The sequence below is a fragment of the Salarias fasciatus genome, chromosome 2 (genome assembly GCF_902148845.1).
Source record: "Salarias fasciatus chromosome 2, fSalaFa1.1, whole genome shotgun sequence".
Taxonomy (NCBI): Eukaryota; Metazoa; Chordata; class Actinopteri; order Blenniiformes; family Blenniidae; genus Salarias; species Salarias fasciatus.
The window spans coordinates 16,548,137-16,568,056 of NC_043746.1; the positions used below are offsets into that span (position 1 = coordinate 16,548,137).

The window sequence follows — 19,920 nt, forward strand, 5'->3', positions numbered from 1 at the left end:
GCCATTGATTTTCTATGATGCTCCAAAGGGTTGGTGTATGTGTGTCAAAGCAGGCGATAAATGCGATGCGGCTGCATTGCTCTTAACAACAATGCCCTGGGTTCTCATCAGTCATTATGGAGGCCTTTCACTGTCGCAGTCCATTATCTAGCATCAAGCCTTCCAGCTTAATTATCCGAACTCACATTATACCCAACGAAAGAAAAAAAAAAGATGTACGCTCGCAGACGGGGAACATTTACATGCTGAGACTGAAATCTGCCCTTGCTCTGCAGCAAATGGGATCAAAGTGGAGGCTTCCATGAAGTTATCTGTACCTGACTGTCCGCGCTATCCACTAAGCGACGGAGCTGTAATTAAATTACACGGCACGTTCTGAGGCGGCAGTCAAAACTCGCGCTACGGTTTGAGTACACAAGCACAACAACGGAGCCCCGAGAAGCAGTGACTTTCTATTTAATTCGATTCATCTCTGAAAAGCGCGGCCTCCATTTCTTTAACAAATGAGCTCAAACCACTGATGTGAAATAAAATGGTCGGTTGCATTTTAAACTCCATACTCAGTGTTTTCTTCACCACGGCGCCGTTAAGAATGATTTAAAGCTGCATCGCCAGTAGAAGTATCTTCCAGTGTTTGCATGCATTATGGGCTTATTTAGCTAAAGGTCAATGTATTCGTCCTAATGCATGCATTTGCAAAGCTGCATGTAAGCATGCACAGTCAACCAAATCTTACTGCTCGGTTTTGGATACAGAAGCTCCTGCAAATTGAGCATATTAATACTTAAGACGGAGTAAGGAAATGAAACGCAGAGGACTGTAATACTGTTTGAAAATGCTGGGTTTTTTTTCAGGTTGACCCGATCAACATGACAGAGGCAACATGAATAAAATGGATCAAAGATGCATGGGCCGTATTTTTATAGAAAGAATCAAAGTGATATTAATGAAAAAAAAAGTAATTTTTCAGTCATTCTCATTTTTAGGCCTGAAGACTTTAAATTTTTGTTCTATTTCTGTTTGTTTGCAGTCAGTGTGGTATTTAATTTGCTTCAAGGGTAATTTTTCTTTCCAGGCTTCAGTTGAATTTGAACCCATTGTCCGACGTCATGGATTTCCAAACCCAGCAGTAAATCCAACTCCAGACACACACGTGAATTTCAAATGAATTTTAAGTGGTGTTGTCGCTGGACCCACAGACGCACACGCTTGTGAATGACAACGTACTGACGATCCCGAAGGACTGAAACCAAACCGAGCAGCGTGCGCTGACATGTCTCTGCTCATACAGACGCTGCGAAAAAAAAACCAACGAAAACCCTCAGAGGAACGGAGCGATATAACAACAACAGCAAAAACATTAAGCCGCGGTGGTCTTGCGCTCGTCTGTGGCGGCGGATGGAGACGACATCAGTGGAATAAACAAGGCGGGGTGCAAACTAAGGCAGCCTCTGGGGTATTACGACGACACCAACTGTATGAATTAGGCTGTCGATCAGCGTGTGACACTTTGGTGCCACCGCGAACCCCCTCCAGTGAGAATAAGATGAGGAAACGTCCAAGAAAAGTTTTGGCTCTAGCAGAGCTGAAAGCATGCACAAAAAGATAACCAAACCGCTCTTGTATTGCAATTGTCCTCCATTCAGCTTCCCTTCCTAGTGTGTTTTATCTTCTAATTTAGCGTAATTATGAGCCCGAACATCGCTGGATTTTTTTTTCTAACCTTGCTGTTAGGAAAAAGAGCATCTCAAAATGAAGGGAATTAAGGCGTCGGCACCCCGAAGTAGTCTTTGTGCCGTTCGCCTCATTATCCGTCGCAGACTGACATTAAGTGAATAATTGATGGATTTCTTTTCCTTCTGTGATGAACCATCAGCCATTCGGTTTCATCTCCAGCCGACACGAGCAAACTGCGAGGAGAAACAACTCCGGCTGAACGGCGCTGGAGGCGGCCGGCTCCTCGCTGGACGTGATCCCGCCGAGCTCTCAGCCGTCACTCACGCTCCGCTCGCTGCCCACCTCTCTGGGGCTGCGCCGAGACCGCAGCAGCGCTTGTAGTTATGGCAACTTGTGCGATTCCTCCGGAGGACTGACTTTTAGCCTTTCTTCAGCACAGGCAGACACGGCCGGAAAAATAAATAAATAAATGGATTCCAGGAGCACAGTAAATTATTCATCACTGAGTTGAAAATGCCACAGAGTGGATTGCGATCGTACCACATGCCCGACGCGCTGCTGAACTTTTTATTCATTTAATGGTATCTGCTCGTTTCAAGGCAGCGCGCATTAAAGCAGGGAAATGAAAAACACGGGCAGAGATTCGACAAAATAGTGGGGCAGCGCAAATTAATCAGGAGCAAGAATCCAGCCTAAACTGAGGGGGGAAGAAAAATGTTTTGCACAATTGATGAGTAATGGCTTACTAATCCAGGGATTAGATTATTTAGTTTCCTCTATATATGTTATACTTATCTAATATTTGATGTGCAGAAATCTCTTCATCAAACATTTGTTCACAAAGTCAATGTTCACCCAGTCGTAGGGCAACAAAACGCAGCTGACACTCACTCTCTGCCTTTTTTTAAAAACTTTTTGTTTCTATTGTTATCCTTCATATGAAATCATTTATTTTTAGTGGCTTCAAAACTTCGGTCCACTTGCACAATATGTACTTATGAAGAAGCTCAACAGGTGCGGCTGGGATGAACGTAAGACGAGGAGCAGCTCTGCAGCAAATGAAGTGTTTCTGTGTGTAAAGACGTCCGCTAGGTTGAATCCTTCCCTCATATCACTGCTGACATGCAGAGGTGCCGCTGCAGGTATTTGATAAACGGAGGAGATCCGCCTACAAAACAGCTGGAGGCACTGAACACATCTCAAGCTCCGCTCAAAATTTTGGCAAACCTTTTGTGTCAGAGTTCTTCCTTTGCTCGGTGCGCCTCGTTGTTTCTCTGCATAATGTTGTCTGCACTTTCCAATTAACAAGAAAAAAAACAAATAGGTGCTATGGAGTCCAAACCCTCAGTTTGTCAGGAGAACTAATGCTTAAAATCTCAACACACTCATGAATGCTCAGAGTTGCACAAGAACATCTGATCTTATTTTTCTGTGCATCGAGTGAAAACATTGTCCTCAAACAGCTCGTGGTCAAACAAAGAGTCTGCGCAAGACGAAATTCACAAGTAGGAAAAAAAAAAAAGCACCTGGTTACTCGACTTAGCAAAACTGTTGTAAATTCAGGAAATAAATCACGGGGCAGGTAATATTTATTTAATCACAAAAAAAAAAAATCATCTGAAAAAGCCAATTCCAGAGAAATTTACATGGAACATCAACCCTAATTACAGCCTCTGTCACCGAGTTCTCCTGCTCTGTGTCACCAGCCTGCAATTCAACCGCTCAGCCAACTGACTTGGCCAACCAGGCTCCTGATTTTTCTTTTTTGGACGATTGAATATTTTCCTATATGTGCCGGGCGCCATTAACTGGTAACTGGAACTAAGTCAGAGTTGTTTTTATTGTTTTCACTGGAATCAGAAGCAAAAAAGAACAAAAAAAAGTCTTTAAAGTGGGTCAAACAGAAACACTGAATCTCTTTGTGTAACAGATGTAACACACACACACACACACACACACACACACACACACACACACACACACACACACACACACACACACACACACACACACAAGCTGTTGATCTGACTGCAGACACACACGTCTCGGGTGTGTTGTTTGTGTTCCACTGCATCACAATGTCCTTGACATTCTCCTCTTTGTGTGGGTTTTCTTTTTGTGTTGCTTTCAGTTTACTTCAAATCAGAAATAACAAAAAAGCCACATTTTATGTGAGTGACTAATACGCTTCGTTTTTAATCACTGGTGAGTTAAAAAAAGCAAATTATCCATGAAAATGTGTGTGTTCATAAACTAAAAACAGACTTCTGCCCTGGGCTTTATAAAATTAAATACTATGCTTTAATTGATTTTTTTTTAATGTAACAAAATGAGCCATTCAAAAGTTTAAAAGGCAGACTTCTAGACAGATCAGCAACATGACAGTTTTTGAGGGAAAAATGCAACATCTGAAAACATGAAAAGAAAAACCTAATTACTTTTCACACTGTTTCTTTGACGTAGGCTTTTATTTTGCTGAGAGGGTTGTATTTACTTTATTTGACACAGACTTATTCCACTGATTACAGTTTGTGAAAGCGGATCAGTTTCCTGGTTTTCAGAATCCAGTGTCTTGGGTCTCTGAAAGCCGCTCTCAGTTAGCATTCAGTGAGCCATTTGACACCAGCATCGTTCCCCTGTCTGCTGCATGCAGCAGTCACACACAAAATGAATTATTTCCAGCTCACAGAAATGTGGTTTCAAACGAGCAGCCTGAAGTTTGAGCCGTTTTCTGAACAATTTGCAGTTTGAGGCTCCAAAATTTACAATGTACAGGTAAAAGATGTCATATCTTTAAAACTGCTTAAAAGACTTGTAAAAATCCTCGGACTTGTAAAGGTTATTTTTATGAGCGTCTTTCACAGGTCGTGCCGCTGCTGCCGTCTCGGCCCGCAGGCCCTCTGTGAAAAAAACACATCTTTGATCTCTTACCTGGTTTAATAAAAGGCTTGATTTAAAATAAATAAATAAAAATAAAACTGACCACATTTGCATTTTCCGGCCCAGCGCTGCTCTGATTGATCAACCTGCCCGTCAGTCCGGCCCTAAACCCGCAGCAACCGCTCCGTCCGCCGACAATGGCGGCGACAGGATAAGTGGATAAATAGCTCCTATAAATAGTCCTGTCATTTCCTAAGCTCTGATAATGCCACGGGGCCAACCGCACGCGCATCGGGCACCACTTCACCACGACGGAGAGATCGCAATTACAAGATGGTAATTGTGTGTACTCCCTGTACCCTTTGCATGTGCGTGCGCGTAATTACGTGACAAAAGCCTCATCTGTGATGAGGACATGTGAGTACACAATGAAGGTCCCTTGTATTTGCTGGTAGAGAGAAGGGAGAGGGGATGCAGAGGTTACTTCAGAGCCCGCTTCTGAGGCTACGACGATACATCCTTTGTACTTTATTCACTAAGCTATGATTACAATGATGAGAGGAAATGGAAGCCTATTGCCAGGCAGCATTATACTTTATTATTCAAATAACACTGCCTACAATGAGGATAATCTTCCCCCAATGTGTTTTTAATTTCCATATCTAATTTCTTCGCGCTCCATCTTGTGTCTCGGTTTTAGTGAGAATTATTTGCACAGTCGGTTCAATGGGACGGGGTTGAATTTTAATGTCAAAAGATTAATGAAAAACATCAATCATCAAAAGCTAACAAACATAACAAAGGCTGTCATCAGGTGACTGCCACCAAAATTTAGATGTGCTATTTTTAAAAAAAAAAAACTTTTGGGAACCACTTATGTATTCAACCCGAGCGTCCAAGGAGACGAGGACTTCAGACTCCCGGCCAAAGTCTCCGTGCCAGCTTGATTACCAGTCTGGCACTAAAACCAATATTTAAAAAGGGAAGCACTGTTATTATAAAGGAGCTGCGAATGTAAACAATTAAAGTTAAATGAGGGATGGAATGCGGAGACGGTCCGGAGGGCTGGACTGCTCGGCGTACAGAGAGGCTCGCGCGTTGGACAGTCACATACTGACGCTTCCAATTTGAATGTCAAATGACCCTCAAATGAGGCGCGAGCTGCGCCATCTTGAAAGCCGAGCGCGGACTGACAGCAGCTCACATGTCTAATCTTCTCTATTGATCGTTGTCTATTCCACACCTTGGGATCAATCGCTACCATTTCACAATTCCAGTTGGGGTCTAAAAGGTCTGGATCGAGCCTCTGCTGCTCCTGTTCTCGGAGTGTGGAGGGGTTTTTTTTACCGTCATCTCTCGCCTCTTCTTAAAACTCAATCCCTTGACAGGCAGCCGCTGTATAGATTAAGGCTGATTGATCAGCTGCTGTTTGACGCACTGTTTTGGAGAGATCATGATGGCTGATTAATCGCTTGAGCAATGAGTGATCTGTCTGTCAGATGATTGCTAAGATTCGGTCTGCTGTCTTGCAGTTTAAACAGCTCCGTGGTCCAATTTGTCCCCACGGCCTGAATCACAAGATGAGCTGTATCGCTGCAGAGGTGTTTCACGTTCGGTTTTCGACGACGAGTCGACAGTCACCCGGCTAAAGTTCCATATTATTCCTTTGTCTTCTTGCAGATTAATTGCATAAAATATTGCTGCCTCTGTTTTTGTGAACATTCTTAGAAATGAGTCATTCCAATAAACATTATTGGATTTGTCACCAAACTGAACTGAAAAAGTTGTTGCTCGCTAATAATAACATGAGGAGTGAGTTATCACAACCTATAAGTTTAATACGAAACGCTGTGTCTACCTCCTGTAATATCACTACGAGCATTAAAAGCCCCGAAAAGCTTCTTCCATTTATTTCCCGTGAGAGATCACTGAGCTGTTTGGTATGTTTTTTGCCTGGAAAGAAATGTGATATTGAGTATTTTTATTGCCCCCATTTATGATTGAGCAGCTGATTTTGGTGTCTGTGATAATTTTGGAATATCCTAAATCAAATCAAAATAAATCTAACAAGACGTGATTTAGATGTTCTCCAACTTTAAATGTTTTTTTTGTGGATTAGTCAGTCACAACTCCTTGATGTGACCCAGATGCGAGGTTTTGGAGCTTCATGTACATTTATTGAATGGAAGAAGAATGGAAAGTAGTGAAGATTGAGAGTCGGAGCCGTTCCTTTGAGCCTGACCGTGAACGAGGCCTGGTCAGGCACACTGGCAGCATCCTGCTGTTTTAAGACAACGGGCAGCGTCTGCATTATTGCGACCCTTTTGAACCGAGCACCAAACTACAGCGCTGGAGCCTGACCGTTTTTTCGAAATGACACCCCGGTCTCGATTTGCACTACAATCAGGACGGACTCCACTAATTCAGCGGATCAACCACAACTCCGCAAACCAAAGCAACACATCCGAGCGCAGCACTCGCCGTGATGACAGAAGCCTTGATGGGCCAAGTGCTGATGATCAAGCTGACTCCTTTTCTCTTTTACTCCCTCAGTCATTCCATCTCTCTCCATCTCCCACATCGGCCCAATCAGGCTAATGAGGCTCGCACTTCCTCCACCCTTTCCTGCTCGCTAAAGTGGCGATTGATTGGAGGGGTGGGAAAGCTTTTAACAGGGGAGGGGTGGGAGAGAAATAATTAGCACGAATGAGCTTTTTTTGCAAACTCCTTCAATTTAGCTTTTTTTTTCCTGTTTATTTACTGACCAGGACATCATTAGGGATTAACTCTCCAAGGGTATGTTAACTTCTCAATGTCAGAGTGTAAATCAATGTGAAGCTGTAAACTAAGGCCCGTTCGCTGGACGCCGGCGTCTCGCTCCTCTCAGGTCACAGCGCTGCGAGGACGAGGAGGCGCTGGACGAGGACGCGGGGCGTCTAACAAACCGGCAGATCAGTCCTCCTTCCATCTTCCCACTCAAATTGAGACACAAACTGGACATTGAGGCATTCTGCGGAAACCGGAGGCACTGAACCTTGAAAGCTCAAAATTTCCACTACACAGAGACCATTAGTGCCGCGGCCCAAATGACCAGTAAAAGTGGTGTTTCTGACAGTTGTACCGTAATTAACTCGGACAGATCTGGACTGGAAGAAAGTGGAGCAGCGCAGCACTGTCTGCGTTCAGGCTGCGGCTAATTCACCACCGCCGCCGCAGCCTCCAAACTTCACCCGTGGCAAAGACACAGATGCGAGAGGACAGAGTGGACAGAACAACTTCGGCGCTGCGATGGGGAGTGGAAGCACAGATTTAAATTCGCTGAACACAAGAACGGGCTTCTGTGCTTGTTAACAAACCGGAAGAAAAAAAAGACTGAAAAGGCACAAGAGTCAATAAAAAAAAAAAAAGTCATAGAAATTTGAACAAAGAAAAAAAAGCCTGTCTCGATCACTATTCTCAAGCTACTTCATGAAAGAATATGTAGACTGCATATATATACTCAGGCTCAGATGTTCTCAAGCCTTCAAGATATGAAGCTCTCCCACAGCCTCTCGCTTATTTTGCCAGCAGAAAAAAGAAAAAAAAGAAAGGAGCCACTTCACGAGGGCGTGCGAGAGTAATTTTCTATTCATTTCATATGTCTCTAAATCATATGGAGGATTTACTGAAAATCCTCAAAACAAATACAGCGAGCTTAAACGCAAGCTCCCTCCTGAAGCTATATTACTGTACAGGGACCAAAGTAATTACGGCGCTCATGTCTGCTTAGTTACACACTACGACACCAACATTAAAGATTTAAATTTAAATTACAGTGCGGAGGTCGATAGAGAAACTTTTTAATAGAAAGAGCTTCCATAAAGTCCAGCCTTCAACTTGGAAGAAAAATACACTCGCTGGCCCCTTAAGTAGGTGTAAGCTGATTTGATTTTACCTTTTTTTTTCCTATTATTATTCCCCAGGAAGTTCCATTGAAATTCAGCTTTCTTTTGTGAGAGAGCTCTGACCAAAAGGCTGCGGTCGCTGCAAAATCAAAACATAAACTAAATCCTACGAAACATGTTGACAAGTACCACAATAAATCACAGTGACAAGTAATCAGATACACAGAACTCTCAAGAAAGGCACTGCTGCTCCAATTTAACACCCTCCCTGTGACACCCCTGTTTGCACTGACGGATATTAGCATTTCTGGCTTGAGAAATAATTCAATGACTGGTTGCACGATGCAAAAAAATCACGGGGTTGAACATTTTCCTGTCTTTCCTGCCTTTCTTGCAGAGTAAACTGCTTAAATCAATCCTCAAAATATCCAGATCCATATGAACATTGCAGCAAGGTGCAGATGCTGCGGATTTATAAGCAGAACCTTCATGGTAGAAATTACATCCCTCGAGGTTCGCTATTAGATTGACATCTGGCGACTGCGGAGGTCATTTGAGCAGAGTGATCTGAAGCCAGCCTGAGATGATGCTGGCTTTGAAGCTTTATCCTCCTGTGATATAGGCACGCTTTGGCATTAAAGGGATATAGGCACAGCGACAATACTCAACCGGGCTCTGGTGATTACAGCCATGTACAAAAGGACCCAAGAAAATAACCATTTCACCAACAGCAGCAGTGTTTCAGTGAAGCAGAACTGTAAATGCAGGAAGGGAAATAGTTATTGTTATTGTGACGTATTTTTCATGTCGTCTGTTCAAATCCCAGCTGATCAGAAGTTATTGAACCACTTAAACCAGCTCATCTCCCGCCAAAACCCATGACATAATGTCAATTAATCCATTAAGCCTTCAGCTCGACATGACTCGAATGTGACGATGATTTAAAGCAATCACTGACCAACAAGGCGTGTCGTTATCGGCAGGAATACGCGCGGGGGAAAAGGTGAGCTGGTGACACATCCAGCTCTTCAGGGAGACGAACATCACAAACAACTACAGAGAGGTAGATGTAAATGTTACCTCAAGTCTTAATGGCTTTAATGACCTTTTTTTTCACAGTTTGATGCCTGAGCCATGTCAAAATGCTTCATCCATTTAATTATTGGCTGATTAGATATTTACTCTAATGAGCAGTTGAAAAGTTGTTCCTAATGAGGTGGCCACCGAGTATATATTTTAAAGGGCGTTTGTGATTAAGTCAGTAGTTACCGTTTGCACATTAAATCCACTAATTTCAAGGTCTCGTAGATGTGTTTTCCCTCAGCACTCTCTGGCTGTGAATCCGAGATGACACCCAGCGGCTCTGCACTAATGCTTAAATCCATCCTTAAGCATTTACAAGCCTCAAAATGGTCTGAAAGGACGGCAGGATTTCCACTGCGGGCTGGTGCCTGAGGAGCAGGAGTGTCGGACGTGGGGCCAAATTCGGCCCACCAGAGGGTTCAATCCTGTCCTGGGATGATCTCGTATTATGTAAAAGCCACACAAAAAGGAAAAGAAAGATGCTGACTGCAAGTTCCAGGTCTATGTAACCACCGTCTGGTTACATTCATTGCTTTTTAAAACCGGCAGACACCAGGGTGACAGCGACAACTATGCAAAAGACAGCAGTAAGAATATTATGAACATCTGATTGGGCGCAGTGGTTAGCACTCTGTGTGTGTGTGTGTGTGTGTGTGTGTGTGTGTCCTGTGATGGACTGGAGAACTGTCCAGGAGGGACCCTGACCTCGCCGGCAGTTCGCTGGCATTGGTTCCAGCCCCACGGCCCAGGATGGCTTCTTTAATTATAATTTGAGAAATATGTCACTTAGGGCAGCTCTGCACTTCGCAAGAAAATGTTCTGTATGAATGTGTTTGTGGCCCCTGAATTAAAATGAGTTCAACACTTTGTTGCAGGGCATGTACTCCTTCACTGAATCAATAAAGTGGTCGATACTATCCTCTGTTGAAAACTGTTGCAAAATGGAGAGCTTGCTTGCCGGCCTTTATTCTCAATAACCAAATCAAAATCTTGGAGTTTTAAAGTGTTAAACTGGTTCAGCTCCCCCGACCAATTCTGAATAAATGCTTAATTATTTTATCCATTTTGTCTGCTACCAGACCGCCGTTTCCTCGGTTATTGTTTTTGGCGATCATTAGCAGTCACCTGATCTTTATCTGTTCCCCTAATGAACACACTCGGGGAATTTATTGGGCTTTATTGTCCAGCCATCCTGTTTTCCAAGCGCCTGCATGCTGGGACCAACTGCCAGTTTCTCTGGTGTCCTGTTGCTTTGTTTGCTTGTTTAAACTGAAGACTGGGGGGTAACAGTTTTCTCATTCAGCTACAAAGTCAAGAAATTTTCGCTTCAAGTGGTCATTTACATTTTACTCGCGAGCCACTAAATTTAGAAGAAGCTATACTGCAGCTGAACGAACACAAACTGATAGTTTTCAGTACGTGTTGTTAGCAACACTGAATTTTAGATTTGACATTTTACTGCTGATGTTGATTTGATTAAGGAACTGAAATCAAGACAGTGGTTTTAGGCAATATAATCTAAAAACAGTAAAAATGTGGTTTCACTCATTAAAAAGTAGTTTGACGGCATATGAGTAAACCTCATCTTGGGTTGCTATGAACTCGGCCTCTTCCTATCATTGACACTGGTGATTAAAATCCATACAGCTCAGTCCTCCTCTGATGGATTTTCCCAGAACACACTCTTTTATTGGCTTTTGCGCGGCAAATCCTCTTTACACTTGGAAAAAAAAAAAAAAAAAAAACTAAAACTAAGAGGTTATTTCTCCATTTGGCACACTCACAATGCTGAGCACTGTAACACTGAGCTGGTTTAGTCGCTGGCGGTCGCGGCCCGGCCGCGTCTGACAGCGCATCATATTTACTCTCAATCTGGAGCTGCATCAGCAATGCCAATTTGCCCCTGTAAGTGCTCGTGCGTACAGACAGTTGACGGGCGTATCGTAAGGACGTGTCCATTAGCGATGCCTGGCGAAACACTAAGTCAGCGCGCTGGGGGTACCGCCATAGGAACCGGAGCTGAGAAAGTACAGTTACTACAGCAGGGAGGAGCTGAGCCGCTCATGGGGGATCTGTAACCAGCTCTGCTTCACAGGAGCAGCAGATCGGCCCTTTTTAACTCGACAGAGAAACATTAGTCCGGCTTTAATCTGGTTTACAAATGAACATAATCCACACAAAAGCCAGTTGCACGTTCCTATTGTTATTTTTATCTAAAATCTGAGCAGCGCTAATGCATCAAAAACACATGCGGCGCATTAATAATTCATGGTATCAGTTTTGGGGAATTTCTTAGGGCGCTCACACACATGCAAAAAAAAAAAAAAAATGTTTGTCTGCAATGGCAAACTTGGCGTGACATTTTGCATCTTGTAATATGAGCCTGTCCTAAGAGGAGCTGACAAGCGCTCTGGGGTAGATGTATGGTAACTGCAGCAAACACAGAGCGAGGGAACATACACTGTGGGGCCTGAGAGACCTCGGCAGCACGAGCGCGCTCTGTTCGGGGATTTCCATCACCTCCTCAGACCGCTGTTAATACCAGAGAGCCTGAGTGGATCATAACAAGCTGCCTCCCCTGATTAAAGTTGTAGATAAGTGACTCGGTGATAAACTGGCAGTCATCTCGGGATGAAATACAGCCTAGAAAACGCTAAGTCCACTGGCAGGGGGAAAAAAGCCTACAGCTGGCTACAACTTGATTATCCTCTAATAACTGCAACATGATGTACATACTTAAAACAAACAGACTATCAACAGCTTAAGCAGCTTGAGAAGCTGGACTAGATACAGTGGCATTCAAAGTAGATCTGTGAGTGGAAAAAAAAAAAAAAAAATCACTTAATCCTTGGCCTGATGCTGGAAAATCCCTTGAAAAGTGTTCAGACATGCAAAGAATCCCACTGTGCGTCCTCTATCGCCGCAGTCAGATGAAGAAAATGTCGCTCAGGTGAAATCTGGGAAATAATTTTAGCCGCTCTGAAGCAATTTAGAACAAGTCAGGCCTGACAATCTTCCATACACACTCGAGATGCGTGGTGAAAGCGTGGACGTCTGCCAGGGTGATTTTGGCGCTAAACACAACGCTGAGCCTCGTCGACAAAGCCAGCTAAGAATCAGTGAAGCCTTGCAGAAGGAGTGTGACGCTGTGCCACGGTGGGATGCTGCTGTTGTAAGGGGCTCTACCTGCAGAGCCAAGGGTTTGTCTGTTTTATCCTCTTAAAATCACCAAACAGGATCACGGAGCACATCCCTCTCACCTCTCCCCTCCAGCTGCTCGGCCCGATGTCCTGCCGCCTATCCGAGTCCCCTCATCCATGACTTCCCATCACCCCAATCCCTTCATCCTCCGTAACCCATAAGCCTCGCAACCGGGCCCGGCGCAGCCACCGGCCATTTTCAAACAGGGACCACTGCGGAATCAATAAAAGATGCTTCACCGCAGGCTTGAATTTATATTTCACCCGATGGAAGCATCCGAGCTCAAAAAACACCCGCGTTCAATAATTAACCCTCCTCCGATGCATGTACAACGTATGCTATGCACATGTAAAATTCATTCTTTTAAGATGAAGTGTCTGCTGGGAGGTTACTCGATCTGTCCATATCAGTCCATCACGCCCACGAAGAGGGAAAGATCTGACCCAAATACGACTGTTTTCACAAACATTCGGCCAGTAACTGACTAATTATCTTCTAATGGATATCTGAATTTATATTTTTTCAATAATGTGATATACAATCCGTCATTTAGATGTATGGTGTCATAAATTCTGAAAATCACAAGTAAATACGTTGCTTCGCTCATCTTACAGAACCAAACCGTCACCGTTATTCTTGATTTAAACATTTCTGAAGTCATTCAGTGGTTATCGCAGTAGCTGCTAAACAATACCAGGCCAATCTCATAGGAATAAAGAGAAAATGGCTAAATAAACATTAGGCAGTTTGTATTCTGATGGACTGTTTTGAGCAATATGCATTGTTTTTTAATTGGTGGATCAATAATGCATCTGATATGTTGATGGTTGATGACCCCTGCTGCTTCAGAGCTCCGCAGTGCAAGCTGTGTACATTCAGGTCAGCATCTCCTCATGAATGTAAGCATGATCAGTATTACCCTGACACAAAAATGTAAAACATTTCATTCTTGCTGCGAGTGATTTATTTGACTCGATGTTATCCTGCGACTTTGAGCCGAGTCTACGTCTGACCTCTGCATTGACTGCGTACCTGAACTTTTATTATTATTCTCCATGAGTCAACTTTCAGGATTTGATCTGCATCTCAAGTTAATTCTTTGAATTGCTGCAGGCTTTCTTTAAAGTGGACTATTCATCACAACTGGCCAGTTTCTTGTGCTTTCAGTTTTACAAACTTTCCCTGAGAAGTACTTGTCCTTCTCAAACTCCCGAAAAAAAATAAATAAATAAAAACCCAGATGTTGGGCTGATGATACGGTGACACATGAAACGCTGCTCTCTTGAGGTTTTGTGATCTTTCTTCCCGCGGTATCTGTCAGCGTATCTCATCTGCTCTCTGTCACTCCAGCCGTCCATCCACGCTTTCCGCCGGAGTCTATCCAGAAGAGGTTACGGTCCGGTCTATAGACGCTCTCATCCCGTCTGTCACCTGCCAGCTGAGAAAACTATGGGCTCTAATCTTGTATCTCTCAGCCGCCGCCGCCACCGCCGCTACAGCGCACGGGTTACCAGCACCATCCTGCAGCTTTATCTCTGAGCAGCAAAAGAAAACCTGGGACACACACACACACACACACAAAGAGACACCTGCTGGGAAAACACTTGCAGACACACTCAAGCCACACAGACATCATATGGTAGGCACACACACACAGGCAGAGCAGTGTGTGTCTGGCAGCAGGTGCAGCTGTGTGCAGGTGTGAACATGGAGAACATGCATGTCTGCTGTCCTCTTGATACACAGCAACACTAATGTGAGGCTGTGACAAACACAATATACACACCTCACACACTCCCACAGCGAGCAGAAATTGTGACGATGACAAGTCCTCTTAAGACTGAGATAGGACCGGAATATGCTTTATCACTTGACGGTGCACGGCTTAATTTTAGGGACAGTTTTTTATAGTCTTGCCTGAAAGATTTATCAGCCGACTGCGCTGCTGCATTTACTCCAACACACTGCGTTAGCTCTAATGAAAAAAAGAAAAAAAAAAAGAGAAGGAATTGTGCTAGAAATAGCAGGAGAAGCTCAGTTTTTACTTCTTTTTAATAAAACTTTTAGTTTTGTGCGGAGGAGAGTGCACCCCGAGATGAAGGCCATTTAATGTCAAACGCGATAAACGCCACGGCGACGGCGAGCGGGAGCCGAAACAGAAGTGAGGGATAAAACTTCTGAGAGTGGAAAAGCAGCTCGGTAGAGCTAAGCAAAATTTGCATTTAATCAATTTGAAAAAATGTTTTAATGCAAACTTAGTTGCCAAGACGTTCTATCCACACACACACAGAAGCACAACCACACACACACACACACACACACACACACACACACACACACTCCAAGAACTCATCACGCCGACGACATTTCATTGCGCAATCCATCTTAATCAGCTCGCCCATCAGAGACAATATATCCTCCCCTCCATCTCGCATTCCTTTTCCGGACGGAGTGATTGAGGGGTGTAAAGAGGAGGATGTTTCTGCCCACCGCCCCCTCCCCCGAACGTTTGCCCCCCCACCCCCCACCCTCCACACCGGGACGGCTCTTAAGTGCTTGTGGGTTTTTATGTTTGTAGTGTTTTATAGGAGTGGGCAGAAGCCAGGGGCTGTAAAAGTGTTGGGGGGGGGGGGGGGGAATGAAGGAGGAGTAGGAGGTGGAGTGGAGAGTTACTGTAAATCCAATCTTTATTGAGAGAGACACAAACGACAAACAGCGTCCGCCAAGCCTCCCTCCAACGCCCCTGCTTACCTGATCAATGGGCGCAGAGCGAGGAGAGAGAGAAAAGGGCGAACCGGGGCGAAACGGCACGCCGCTGGAGGCACGTTCACGTCTGGCGAGTCTGGTTTAAGTTATACAAACTCAGAAAAATCCTCTGACGGCGTGTTTACTCTGTAGAGAGCCGACATCTGAACCGGAGCACAGGAGAGCAGAGCCAACTCTGATGCAGTTTCATTCAAGTTTCATCAAAACAAACAGACAAAGACGTGCCGTAACAGGTGTCAAACTGTTCGCATCCTTTACACTGACGAGGCCAGCAGAGAGGGTCCTGCTGCCGTTTTCACTCTTCAAACATTTGATAGTAACCCCGAGCTCTCAGCTGGTTTTTAAAAAAACTTAAAAAACCTACAAAACAATAGAAGTGCATTTATCTCTGCATGTGAACGCAGCGCTGTTTTGGAGCTTCTGTGATACTATAAGGCTCAGAAAGCAGTCTGGTATCATTTTCATCTATTCCAACGTTGAGAATAAGAGGTTGTTTTTTTGTTTTTTTGGCTTGTGGCCTTCAACACCACACCATTCATCAACATAATGCACCTTTACCTGATGGCAGAGGATACCAAGAATTTCTCTGAGAAATAATGACTTTCTGTATAGCGCTGTTTTCAGATTTTAGCAGATAGAAGAATAATATAAAGCTAACTTGCTGTGAAAAATAAAACTATTTCCACTGGAATGTTATAAAAACAGGCTGTGTTTAGTAAAACACCCTATCTTATTTATTCAACATGAAACATTCATCTTCTTTACCGGTTTATCCATCTCTGCTGTGTAAACCTACTGGGACATTTCACCATTCCATCAAAGGGCAAACACAAAGAGACACACAATCACACCCACCGGCAATTCGGAGGCACCGGTTAACTTGAAATGCATGCGGACTGTGGCAAGATCGAGAAAACAGAGAGAAAATCAACTCACGCACAGAGAAAATATGCAAATTCCACAAACTACACCAGACCCAACCCACATTCAAATCTGCTACCTTCTCCTGATGAAGAAAGGGAAGGTTTAAGAAAGCTTTTTTCACCCAGTCTTTTCCACAAACAATATCAATTTTGGAATTATGTTAACGCTGCCGTCAACATTTTCCTGCATCCATGTGAAAAAGTTCATTTTCCGTGAAACAAACATGACTAAAACGCCATTGTTTCTTATTTCCGGCTTTGGTTTGGAGCACAGCCCCGAGATGAAGGAGCGATCTGTCCAGGATAAACCCTGCCTTCCTCTCGGTGTCGCCTCTGATGGGCTCCGGCTCCCCGCGACCTTAACTCAGATAAGGCAGATGAAGAAAACGGGACGGATGAATGGCTCTGGAATAGAAAACAGCACCGCGACTGTGAACAAAGCCCAAGTTTCCACCTGTTAAATTCATGGGTGTTCACTGCTCTTTTGTCTGCGTGTGAACGCACCCGTGGACACGAGCGCGCGCTTCCCTTCATATCCACGTGTGTTTTTGACTGTATGTAATCAATTGCTCACCAGCAGCCAAGCTTGGAAGCCCCCCTCCGACCTACCAACCACTCCGCCAGTATAGCGTATAATTGGCCACAGTTGGCTTCAATTGAATGTTTGCTGCCTCAGGGGCTAAATGATGCTCCAAGGCCTTTCAGAGCAGCCAGAAAATATTCACAACACTCCCCGCCACATGTCAGAAACCACAGGAGCGGGTCTGGGCGGCTTTCTAAACATTTTTTATTTATTTTTTTTTTTTTTTTGGCGGTTTAATCCGAGAGGATAAGTTTTCAGCTTTGCCGACCGCGGACAAACGGCGCTCGCCGAAGTTCTCCTGTCTTAATGTCACGTCTCTTTAAGTGCCAACGACATCACTCAAAGACTCTGAGTCAATCAGTTAGTCAGTGAGTGAAAAGGTCAGCCGCTTAGTCAACAAAATGACTGCGGAGACAGTCGGTTGGCGAGCCAATCAGTCAGGCAGGAAAAGAAGATCGGACTCTGCGGCCCAAAGCTCCTTTGAGGGTACCCAGTACCTGCTTGTTGCCATGGCGATGCAGTCCGAGATTTAAATACTAGCCTGTGTCCTCCCTCTGCCTCTCTTTTATCTTCTTTCCGCTCCTCCAGACTCCCCTCTCGCTTTCCGTCAGTCGGCGCGCTGACTCCCTGTCTCTCAGTCATGCTTCCTCCGGCGCCGTCGGGTTCTCGCAGCCTCCTCCTTTCACCTTGTCTCGTCCTCTCCGCTAAACGACACTTTACTAGCTGTTTTCCTCTTGTTAATTCCGTGCTACTTTGCATCCCGCGACTCTGTAAAAGCTCTTGTAAAACGCACAAACTCTTAACGCATAGACACACCGACAGCCAGCTGTACACACACACACACCTGACTACTTAAACATTGGCTGACAGACGCTATCAAACACACACACACACACACACACACACACACACACACACACACACACACACACACACACACACACACACACACACACACACACAGGTACAAGCTGTAAATGAGTCAGTGGATATTCATTGGAAGTTGGCACGGTGTTCACCTTCTGACAGTCAGCTGCCAATGAAAATCCATCATTTTCTGCCGAAGCCTCATCATCAAGCATCATTTAGGCGAGCTGGCCCGCTGCACTCTCCCCTGATGCATCCTCGTGCCAAAGCAACGATTAAATTTACCCCAAATGCCCAAACAGGCCCATGGGAAAGAGGTCTGAGTGAATGAACGGGCTTCTGGCTCCATCTAATGGTCAGTGGAAATACTGGAGACAAAAGTTAACTGGACTATAAAGAACTTTCAGAAACATATTCATCATTTTAATAGACAAACCTAAAAATACTAGGATTGCACTAATGCAGAAAATGTTTTTCAATTATTATCTTGCAGAGTTATCACTGTTAGACACAGTTGTAGAAGATTTGGTCATTTCAAAGGACATAATCTCACACTTGTGATTGATTAATTATCGTCCCTGCTGTTTAACCAGATAAGATCGAGCCCTAATAATGTGAGTTTTTCTTGTTTTCGCTTTCAACATATTTTCGAAGAGTTCCACAGCTGCAAAGACTGGTTTTTTTTCACAGCTTCTGCACAAGTGAGCAAAGCTGACATCTACAATCGAGATCAAATATATAAATAGATTCAAAAGAAACTACAACTGTTAATCAGCATGTTATAGTGTAAGAGGAAGAGCATAACCTCACTAGAGACAGACAAGAACTCAGGAATGTGACAAAGTTTCAGAAACACCAAACCATCAACACAAACAGGACGATGGCAGACAACACTTTTGAGGTTCTCCCAAAAAAAATCTTGCACTAAATATATCCACAATATTTCCAGATCATTTATTTTCTGCCTCTTTATGGTCGTGAACGACACCTGATGTTTCCACAGGCAGCTGATTGAATCGAAGGAGCCAGTGGGATTTTTAAAGTCACATCTGCTCATTCCAGTTTTTCTCGGAGTGGTCGGTACATTATCGCTTCAGTATGGAGATATAACAGATCTGTTTGAGTTTCCAGGGCAATATTCACCGATGGCTCAGAATCTCAACCTTTCCCTTGTTCTTTTTTCTCTTGTATTATCCGTTGAGTGATTTAAGAGGATAGATATTAGATATTATCCTTGTTTTGGACACGTACCTGCATTGACAATCGCTCCAACCTCCAGTTTGGTGATGTCGCCGCTGTATACGGAAATCTTACCGTCCAGTTTTTCATTTCTCGGGTAGAAATTCGACCCAGAACCACCTGATAAAGAGATGCACAGTGCATTCAACCTTCTATTCACCTGCTTAAAGTACAGTACAAACATGGCTCGAATCTAAAAGCCAGAAAGAGGAACATTCTATGATTTCAATGTAAATGAATCAATATAAATAAATCTAGATTTTATGAAAATGCATATACAAAACTAATTTTTATAAAGTAAATTTATCGTATATGAAGTATACACACAGCTATCTAGAAATATATATTTAAATACATACACATAAAGTATAACACAATAAAATAGATGGGTAAATAGATACATTTTCTTGAAATAATTAGCATTATTTGAAGCCTACCATTTTAATGAGCTCAGTTTTTCCTTCAAGAGTGATGAATACTGATATCAGCATATATTTCATTCATGAAATGACATAAATTCTGCAAATAAAATGCTGACAGTTCTGAATGGGAAATGTGAACCTTTGTTGTACATTACTGTGTTCTTTAACAGTGAGAATTTTCATTTGCCTCCGACTGTCTCACCACCGCTTCCATCTCTCCCTGATCAAACCAGATAGTAACAGTGACTGACGGCGAGCGTCTGACCTGCTGTGGGAGTCCACACCGGGATGTCATCCAGCGGCACAAAGCCAGACGTCCTGTGGAGCGGACGCCTCTCACTCACAGACAGAGACATCAAGTAGTCTGACAGAGAAGTTCAAGAAAGAGATCAGGC

General features: G+C 43.8%; 1 protein-coding gene across 2 annotated transcripts in view; it reads right to left on the reverse strand.

Annotated features, from left to right (window-relative positions):
* The window catches only part of macrod1 (mono-ADP ribosylhydrolase 1), a 128,303-nt gene that overhangs the window by 106,866 nt on the left and 1,517 nt on the right, over positions 1 to 19,920 (reverse strand). For both annotated transcript variants that reach the window (XM_030116738.1, XM_030116746.1), the window contains exons 2-3: positions 19,791 to 19,889; positions 19,116 to 19,223 (exon numbers count right to left, since the gene is read on the reverse strand). In XM_030116738.1, coding sequence (XP_029972598.1) covers positions 19,116 to 19,223; positions 19,791 to 19,889 — 207 coding nt within the window. The remainder of the gene's footprint in view (positions 1 to 19,115; positions 19,224 to 19,790; positions 19,890 to 19,920) is intronic.